Genomic DNA, 10,243 nt, shown 5'->3' on the forward strand with positions numbered 1-10,243 from the left:
ACAGGTTAGGGAGGCAGGGACGAGCTGGACTGGTTTTGGGATGCGGTGGGGGGAGGGGAGATTTTGAAACTTGTGAAATCCACATTGATACCATTGGGCTGCAGGGTTCCCAAGCGGAATATGAGTTGCTGTTCCTGCAACCTTCGGGTGGCATCGTTGTGGCACTGCAGGAGGCCCAGGATGGACATGTCGTCTGAGGAATGGGAGGGGGAGTTGAAATGGTTCGCGACCGGGAGGTGCAGTTGTTTGTTGCGAACCGAGCGTAAGTGTTCTGCAAAGCGGTCCCCGAGTCTCCGCTTGGTTTCCCCGATGTAGAGGAAGCCACACCGGGTACAGCGGATGCAGTATACCACATTGGCAGATGTGCAGGTGAACATCTGCTTGATGTGGAAAGTCTTCTTGGGGCCTGGGATGGGGGTGAGGGAGGAGGTATGGGGGCAGGTGTAGCACTTCCTGCGGTTGCAGGGAAAAGTGCCGGGTGTGGTGGAGCTGGACGGGAGTGTGGAGCGGACAAGGGAGTCACGGAGAGAGTGGTCCCTCCGGAAAGCAGATAAGGGTGGGGAGGGAAAGATGTCTTTGGTGATGGGGTCGGATTGCAGATGGCGGAAGTGTCGGAGGATGATGCGTTGGATCCGGAGGTTGGTGGGGTGGTACGTGAGGACAAGGGGGATTCTTTTTTGGCTCTTATTGCGTGGACGGGGTGTGAGGGATGAGGTGCGGGAGATGTGGGAGACACGGTTGAGGGCGTTCTCGACCACCGAGGGGGGGAAGTTATGGTCCTTGAAAAACGAGGACATCTGAGATGTACGGGAGTGGAATGCCTCATCCTGGGAGCAGATGCGGCGGAGGCGAAGGAATTGGGAATAGGGGATAGCATTTTTGCAGGAAGGTGGGTGGGAGGAGGAGTATTCTAGGTAGCTGTGGGAGTCGGTGGGCTTGAAATGAATATCGGTTTCTAGGTGGTTGCCCGAGATGGAGACAGAGAGGTCCAGGAAGGGGAGAGAGGTGTTAGAGATGGTCCAGGTAAACTTAAGGTTGGGGTGGAAGGTGTTAGTGAAGTGGATGAACTGTTCGAGCTCCTCGTGGGAGCACGAGGCGGCGCTGATACAGTCATCAATGTAACGGAGGAAGAGGTGGAGTTTAGGGCCGGTGTAGGTACGGAAGAGGGATTGTTCCACATAACCTACAAAGAGGCAGGCGTTATCTAATTTTCCAGTAGCAATCAGTGGATAGTCTACAGATGTGAGGACTTAGTTGATTACTTTTTCATGTTGGCTGCAGTTAACCTTAAGAAAGATTCTTCTACCTTCACTATTTCCATCACTGTAGTGTTGCTCACCATTTTAATTTTTTCTGTCTTTGAGAAAGAAACCTAATGTCTGTAACGTTGCAGCTTAACAGCAGTATGTTTTTGCTGTTTAAACCAGGCACGCTGTGAAGAAGTAGGAACTGTCCAACCAAATCTTTTCCCAGTGTAGCCCCTCTATAGATTTCCCCTTCTTCCCCTCCCATTTCCTACTCTACCCTGTGACCATATTTGTCCAGCTTTGTGCATGTTAGTGACATGTGGTTTTTCAAACTAGAAGATGTATATAGCTAGAGATAGTAGGAACTGCCAATGCTGCAGTCTGAGATAACAAGGTGTAAAGCTGGACGAACACAGCAGGCCAGGCAGAGGAGCAGGAAAGCTGATGTTTCGGATCTGGACCCTTCTTCAGAAATGGGGGAGGGGAAGGGGGCGCTGGAATAAATACAGAGAGGGAGAGGCAATGATAGAAGGTGGAGAGAAGATGGACAGGTCAAGGAGATGGGGATGAAGCCAGTAAAGGTGAGTGTAGGTAGGGAGTTGGGATGGGGGTTGGTCAGTAAGGAGGGAGGGGCGGGTAGGTGGGAGAAAAGACGGATAGGTCAAGGAGATGGGGATGAGATGGGCTGGTCTTGGGATGAGGTCGGGAGTGGGAGATTTTGAGGCTTGTGAAGTCCACATTGAGACCATTAGGCTGCAGGGTTCCCAAGCGGAATATGAGGTGCTGTTCCTCCAGCCTTCGGGTGGCATCGTTGTGGCACTGGAGGAGGCCCAGGATGGACATGTCGTCCAAGGAGTGGGAGTGGGAGGGGGAGTTGAAGTGGTTCGTGACTGGGAGGTGTTGTCATTTGTCACGAGCCAAGTGTAGGTGTTCCACAAAGTGGTCTGCAAGCCTTCACTTGGTTTCCCCAGTATAGAGGAGGCCACATCGGGAACAGCGGATACAATATATCACATTAGCAGATGTGCAGGTGAACATCTGTTTAATGTGGAAGGTTTTCTTGGCGCCTGGGATGGAAGTGAGGGGGAAGGTGTAGGGGCAGGTGTAGCACTTCCTGCGGTTGCAGGGAAAAGTGCCAGGGGTGGTGGGGCTAATGGGGAGTGTGGAGCGGATGAGGGAGTCACGAAGAGAGCGGTCCCTCCGAAAGGCAGATAAGGGTGGGGAGGGAAATATATCCTTGCAGGTGGCGGAAGTGGCCGAGAATGATGCGTTGAATCCGGAGGTTGATGGGGTGATACATGAGGACAAGGGGAATTCTGTCTTTGTTGTTATCGGGGAGGGGGTGTGAGGGCTGAGGTGTGGGAAACGCGAAAGATGAAGTCGAGGGCATTTTATGTATACAGCTGATGCTCCTGTGCAAGTTAAGCTGTCCGTAACTGAGTGATATCAGTGCAAGCCTTCTCTTTCTGTGACATATGGAGAAATGCACTATGCATAAGTGAATGTATCCGGTGAGCCTGTTTGGGGCAAATAAAATAAGATACAAACCAGTTTCTAGAAAGCATGTCCACTCCACACTCCCCTCCAGCCCCACCACACCTGGCACTTTTCCCTGCAACTGCAGGAAGTGCTACACCTGCCCCCATACCTCCTCCCTCACCCCATCCCAGGCCCCAAGAAGACTTTCCATATCAAGCAGATGTTCACTTGCACATCTGCCAATGTGGTATACTGCATCCGCTGTACCCGTTGTGGCCTCCTCTACATCGGGGAAACCAAGCGGAGGCTCGGGGACCGCTCTGCAGAACACCTTCGCTCGGTTCACAATAAACAACTGCACCTCCCAGTCGCGAACCATTTCAACTCCCCCTCCCATTCCTCAGACGACATGTCCATCCTGGGCCTCCTGCAGTGCCACAACGATGCCACCCGAAGGTTGCAGGAACAGCAACTCATATTCCGCTTTGATACCATTGGGCTGCAGGGTTCCCATGTGGATTTCACAAGTTTCAAAATCTCCCCTCCCCCTACCGCATCCCAAAACCAGTCCAGCTCGTCCCCACTTCCCTAACCTGTTCTTCCTCCCACCTATCCCCTCCTCCCACCTCAAGCCGCACCCCCATCTCCTACCTACTAACCTCATCCCGCCCCCTTGACCTGTCCATCCTCCCTGGACTGACCTATCCCCTCCCTAACCCCCCACCTACACTCACCTTTACCGGCCCTATCCCCGCCTCTTCGACCTGTTTGTTTCCTCTCCACCTATCCTCTCCTCTATCCATCTTCTATCCGCCTCCCCCTCTCTCCCTATTTATTTCAGAACCCCCTTTCCCTCCCCCATTTCTGATGAAGGGTCTAGGCCCGAAACGTCAGCCTTTCTGCTCCTATGATGCTGCTTGGCCTGCTGTGTTCATCCAGCACTGCACCTTGTTGTCTAGAAAGCATGTGCCACCTTGTGGGAGATCAGTGTTCCTGCTGCAAAAGGAAATGAAGTTTAGCAGAAGCCCAGAAATAGTTGATGGTGAATTCTGACACTAACTAGGGAAGACCTCCTGTTTTTATATGTAGAGATTTACTGTGCAGAGAGTTCATGTGCACACTTTTATTTGGCAAAACTTGTCCTCTCACCAATCACAAATTAATTGCAAAAGAATATGAAGTGCAAGTGTTTAGTCTTGGCCTGTTCATATAGAATCTGATTTTTCTTGTGAATTACATTTGTTATTTTCAGGAAACTAACCACAATCTCACTGTTAACCTTACCACCTTGAGAGTCTGGTGTTATGCATGTGGAAAGGAGGTGTTTCTGGAGCGGAAACTTGGACCTCCACCAATAGTGCAACGTGGGAGACCACCACAGGTGCATGAACACCAGGTAAGGCTCCATTCAAATAATACCACAGATGTGAAAGAGCCAGATATTGCCGATTTTACTACAAGTGCATGAACGCCGGATAATATTCTTTTCAGCTACTACAAAAGGGCTATTTGCTGCAAGTACAATTTGTGTTTTGAACCATTTGTCATACTGAAATTATGAATCTAAGTCACTTCCTGGGCACTTGTTGGGAATGGGTCAGAGGAGATTAAATGTGTTGCATGCATGCAAGCTTGTCAGTCAGACTCAGAGATTTGTGGATCTTAAAACCACTTTTATTGAAATTGAATGGCTACTACTCTTGTACTAACTAAAGTAGTTTCTCCAATAGAATGCAGCAAGATTAAGATCTACTGACTGTAAGTTGGATATTATTGCAGTTACATTTGTTCTTAGTAACTGGGACATTGAGGCCACATCTTTAGTCACTCTGGGAATGTGATGTAGCAATTGCTTTGCAGCATACAATTATTTGCTGTAATTTTGTGCTCTTCACGATTATAATCTACTGGTCATTGGCTCTCTTATACACCAAATTGTTCTTGTCTTTATTTATATGCCCTTGTGTGTGTTTTATTGTAGGACCCATCTCCCTGTAATCAGATGCTGAAAGCTCCTATTACGCTAGTGGGACGTGACCTAGATGCAGAATATGATGACATGAAGACAAGAGGTTTGATCATTCAAAGTTGCTGCTTTAAATTCCCTCTTTGGACCTCTACTGCCTTTTATTCCCCTATTGTTCTATTTCCTCTGTAAAAGCCCTTGAGTTGGGACAGCCTTTTTAAAAGAAATGAGCTATGACGGTGAAAGTGTGCTGCTTTATAAGTAACATTCTGAACACACAATTTCCTTATAAAAAGTTTGGGTTTTTTTGAACCTGTGTATGTTGTCCTTCCAGGTCTCACTGGATTGAAAAACATAGGAAATACTTGTTATATGAATGCAGCTCTTCAAGCTCTTTCTAACTGGTAAGATGAACTTCCGACAAGCTTTCTGAGAACCCTTACAAATACTATAGAATGCAAACTGATTATGAGAATCTAGCTCAAAGTTTCTTTGCTGTACTCAAAGTACTGTATCTTCTTTTCATACATTTTGAAGACCCTAACTTGCTCCCTGCATTGCTAAATGTCAATGACAAGCTGAGTTGTTAAGAACTGGCTGTTCATAGCTTCAAACCCAGGCTGTCCTCTCCAAAGTTTTTGTGTCAGTTAGAGGCGATACAAGCAATGCTATTGACCTATGTAAAGGAAAGTCAAATGAGATCACAACCCCCGATCAATAAGGCTGAGAAAGTGTGCAGACATCTGATAGGAGATGGCCAGGCTCAGCTTGTCATTTTTACAGTCGATCAAACCTGTTGTCCCTGGTCATCTCCAAAAGAACAACTGCACAAGAATTTCACCCCTGGGAAATGGAAGATTAAATTCTCGTGTCCCTTTAAAACCTATGAGGTTCCTTTTGTGGGGGGAAATATAACTGCATTTGATAAATTTAGACACTTCATAAGGTACCACATTAAAGGTGATTACAAAGATTAAAGCAATAAACAGTCATTCCTACGTATCCATCCTTGAGAATCCCTGCAAATGATGAAATTCGTGAGTGCAGAGCTTGTTTAAAAATCGTGGATACGCAATTTTTGCCTGCGGATGTTGATTTTTGGTGTTTTCTGGTGTGGATAGGCAAATTTGTGATTTTGTGGATAAAGAGAAGGAAAGAAGTGAATGGACTTTAGCCAAATTTTCACAAAACAAAAAATAGGTGGAAAGGCAGGTTGCAAGAGGGATACAAACAGTTTACAGAGATATTGAAAAGTTAAGTAAATTGGCGAAAAGTTGGAAAATAGAGTATAATGTGTGAAAATGTTATGTTGCTTATTTGGAAAGGAGAACAAAAATAGTATTATTTAAGTGGAGAAAAACTGCAGCGAAGGAACTTTGGGGGTACTTGTGCTCAAAAGAGAAAGCTAACAGACAGGTGCAGTGGGTGAATGTTGGCCCTTATTTCAAGGGGTGGAGTATAAGAATTGGGGAGGTCTTGCTGCAGCTGTTCATGGTGTGAGACCACATCTGGAATTCTGTAAACAGCTGTGGTCCCTTTATTTACGAAAATGTATTATTTCGTTGGAAGTAGCTCAGAGAAGGTTCACTAGGATGATCCCTGATGTGAAGTGATTGTCGTATGATCTAAGGTTAACCAGTTGGGCCTCCACTCATTGGAATTTAGAAGAATGAGAGGTGACCTTATTGAACCATGCGGAATTCTTAAGGAGCTTGACAGGGTAATTGCTGTGAGGATATTTCCTCTAATGAGAGAGTCTAGGACCAGAGAGCATAGTCTCATAATTAAGGGGCACCAGTTTAAGACTGAGATGAGGAATTTCTTCTCTGAGACATTTGTGTAGGAGACAGTAGCATGGACAAAGGATTGGTTAGCTAATGGGTTGCAGAGATGAGTCATTAATGGGTCTTTCTCATATTGGCAAGCTAACTAGCAGAGGGCACAGGGTTCAATACCAGGCCTTTGAGTATTTTTAATCTATATCAATGACTTTGATGAAGATACTGAATGGTACCTAAATGTGCTCATGTTACCAAAATTGATAGGATCATTGGCTGTCAAGAGGTGGTAGAGAGTCTGCATATGGACATGTTGTGAGTGGACAAAATTGGCAGAAGAGTATAATGTGGGAAAATGTGATTTGTTCAGTTTGGGTGAAAGAATAGGAAAGCAGTATATTATTTAAATGAGAGAGATTGCAAAACCCTGCAGAATGAGAGAAATGGTCTCCTACAGCGAATAGGAATCACAGACTTGTTACTGTGTAGAAGAATGTCATGCAGCCCATTGTCTTTCTGGCACATTGACTTCATGCCAAACATCTCCCTTTTTCCCATAGCCCCGCATATTGTTTCTAATTAAGTAATCATCTCAAGCCCTCTTCAATGCCTCAATTGAACTTGCCCCCACCAGACCTTCAGTGTTTTTCAGGCCTAGACCAGTTGCTGTGTGACAGTTTTTCCTCACCTTGAAGTCTTTTACAAAATAAGTAATACGAAACTATGTTCTCTGGTTCTCGAGAATGGAATATAAAAGTAAGTTTTGCCGCAGCTGTACTGGGCATCGGTGAGATGGCATCAAAGTGCTGTATATAGCTTTAGTCTCCTTACTTAAAAATTGTATAATTATATTAGAAGCTGTTCAAAGAAGGTTCACTTAATTCATTCCTGGAATGGAAGGTAAACCTTAGAAAATGTTTAATGGTTTGGGTTTTACTCCCATTGGGGTTTAGGAGACTGAAATAATGACCATAAAACATAAGACTTAATAGACACCAGGAGGCTGTTTCCTCTTAGGGAGTACTAGCACCCCCTTTTAAAAGGAGTGATGAGAATTTATTTTTTCCTAAAGTTCTTTGGAATGTGAATTCTCTTTCTCAAAAAAGAAGAGGAAGCTGGGGTCATTGAATTAATTAAAGACATCTTTAGATAAGATTATTGTCAAATGTGCGAGTCAAGCGTTACAATGAGCAGATAGGAAAGTGGAATTGAGACAGGAAAGTGGAATTGAGACCACAATGAGATCAGCCATTATCGTATTGAGCATTTGTAAATGGTCAATGGTGTACCATTATATCTGAGCTTTGTCTTGTACCCAATTCATGACATGTCAATCGATTTTCCAGATGAATTTTTATTTGTGCTTTGGCTACGGGTGACTAGTGGTTTGGCAGCATTGGTCGGCCATTCCTTGTTGCTCTGTTCTCCTTGTTCTCCTTACACTGCCGGAGTCCTTGTAAGGTGGTGCTCCTACAATAGCATTAGTATGGAGAGACAACAATGTTAACCCAGTGACAGGAAAGGGATATGTCAAGGACTAGATGATGTGTGACTTAGTGGAGAAATTGGAGATGCTGTTCCTTTGTTATAGCTAAGGTTCTCTTTCTCTGTGGTGGAGATCATGGGATTGGGAGGCATTGCTGAGTAGAAACAAACTGGGACTTTCCTGGTGAAGATCATATGTGAAGAATGTTATCTCTTTCTTCCCCAGCCCACCCTTGACTTTATTTTTCCTTGAATGTGGAGGCATGGTGCAAACAGTTAAAAAGCCAGCTCTATCAAAAAGTTACCAGAAGTTGATGGCAGAAATATGGCACAAGAATCGGTAAGCCACACAACAATACTGCATTTTATAATACCTTCCACAGTTAATGGAGCACCTGCTAATGGGAAGAGGAAGATATTGGGCAGACTGGAAAAGGCATGGTCAGAGAGAGAGTTTTTCTTTTTTAAGTGACTTGAAGAAATCAAGAGAAGTAATAAAGCAGAAATAGTTTTGAAAGGGTTCGAAAATTACCTTCAATGATGGAACCAGGTAGTGGGAATGAGCTGTAATGTGGGACAAGCTATCTGGTTTGAGCAGACCAGTAAATGTTGGAAGAACTGCACAAGCACAAGTACGTTTTTGGCTGCACCTGTAAATTTAATTTCTATCACTTAAAATATGCAGCTGCTTGTAATTGCCAATATCAGCAATGGTTGTATTTGTATTAAATTAAGTTTCAAAGTTGTTATTGCCTATTACTGTTTTTTAAACACTCCATTTGTTTGGGAATGGTGCTTATTCTGGCTTCCATCTCAGTAATGGAAAGGGTTCCAAGACAGCAATTGGCACAGAATCAGCTGGTTTCTATAATCATTCTTACGTTTTTGTTTGGTTGAAGTGAAAAACTAGTGCAAGTTTGTTGAAATTTACATTTAATTTAACAACAGTACAGGCCCAACAATTCCAGCAAATGTATTTTAGTACCTTCATTTGTGGAAAAGCTGAGAGTTGTGTGTCTCCCTTCTCCCTGGGTCTATCCAAGTATATCCTGCTCATGGCTTACTTCTGAATGATGGAAACTTCTCATCTGGTTTACTTCTGATCACCAGGATGAGCCTGATGCACTGAAGCTTCTCGTCTTTCAGTAAAGAGTCCTTCAGCAAATAGGCCATTCGAGGAGCTATCGGCGCTGATGTGAAACCACGTTATTCCTGTCATAGAGTTACCCCTCCGGCTGTTGTATATAATAGGATAACTGCATTCATGTGAGCTCAGCAGCCATCGATATTGGGGCATATGTATGTAAATATGGTGTAAATCAAGCAACATTATTCTTTATCATTCATCTGACTGTGTTTCTCCAGCCCCAGCTACGTTGTGCCTACAAACCTGTTCCAGGGAATTAAAACAGTGAATCCAATGTTTCGGGGATATTCTCAGCAGGTGAGAACTTTATCACTGAGGAATTTTTCACTGAATTTTTTATGATTATCAATTTTCTACCCCACAATGTTCATTTATCAACCTATGATATTTGTAACCTTTTTGAATGCAAAAAAGATCTCCATGCAACTGAGCCATGGAGATTAGGATAGAAGTTTCCAATTCTGAATAATATTAGCTGGTCTTATTGCTTAATCCAGTTTCAGGTCAGTGCTGTATTATCCAGAACTCAGTCTAATAGTCCCTAAAACTTCTATCAATTTAAAGTATGATCTGAAACTTCCCAGTTCCCACGTTTGCTCAAAGATGTTCTCTAGAATTTAATTTTTTTTCCCACAATTGTTCTGGCTCAGAAGGGGGCTATTCAACCCATCTTGCCCACACCAGCTGTTCAAATGAGCATCATTACCTCATGCCATTCTCCAGACTCCCACCCACCCATATCGTGTACACTATTTCTATCCAAATAATAATCTAATGCTTTCTTGAATGCGTCTTTTGTTATTCATTGGCTGTGGATGTTCGTGGCTGGGCTATTATTTGTTGTTCATGTCTAATCACCCTTGAACTGAGTAGCTTGCTAGAGTAGTTTCAGAGGGTGGTTAAGAGTCAACCACATTGGGAGTCTGGAGTCACGTGTAGGCCAGAACAGGTATGGGAAGTGGATTTCAATCCCTAAAGGATATTAGCAAATCAACTGTTTTTTTTTTTTTGCAGTAATTGATGATATAATAGTCACCAATATTGAGGCTAGCTTCATATTACAGATTTATTGATTTCATTTCCACCAGCTGCTGTGGTGGGAATTGAACACCTGTCCCTCAAGCATTGACCCAGGCCTCTG

At 44.2% G+C, this 10,243-nt stretch overlaps 1 protein-coding gene across 1 annotated transcript in view; it reads left to right on the plus strand.

Moving 5' to 3' along the window:
• Window positions 1-9,399, plus strand: part of LOC109920950 (ubiquitin carboxyl-terminal hydrolase 33-like) — a gene marked incomplete at its 3' end in the record, with an annotated part of 16,262 nt that extends 6,863 nt beyond the window's left edge. Inside the window, exons 4-8 of the mRNA XM_048593553.1 lie at window positions 3,979-4,122; window positions 4,708-4,798; window positions 5,027-5,096; window positions 8,182-8,295; window positions 9,321-9,399. Coding sequence (XP_048449510.1) covers window positions 3,979-4,122; window positions 4,708-4,798; window positions 5,027-5,096; window positions 8,182-8,295; window positions 9,321-9,399 — 498 coding nt within the window. The remainder of the gene's footprint in view (window positions 1-3,978; window positions 4,123-4,707; window positions 4,799-5,026; window positions 5,097-8,181; window positions 8,296-9,320) is intronic.
• Between the last annotated feature and the right edge of the window lie 844 nt (window positions 9,400-10,243).

This window comes from Rhincodon typus, unplaced genomic scaffold, assembly GCF_021869965.1.
Source record: "Rhincodon typus isolate 14 unplaced genomic scaffold, sRhiTyp1.1 hic_rhity00003092, whole genome shotgun sequence".
Taxonomy (NCBI): domain Eukaryota; kingdom Metazoa; phylum Chordata; class Chondrichthyes; order Orectolobiformes; family Rhincodontidae; genus Rhincodon; species Rhincodon typus.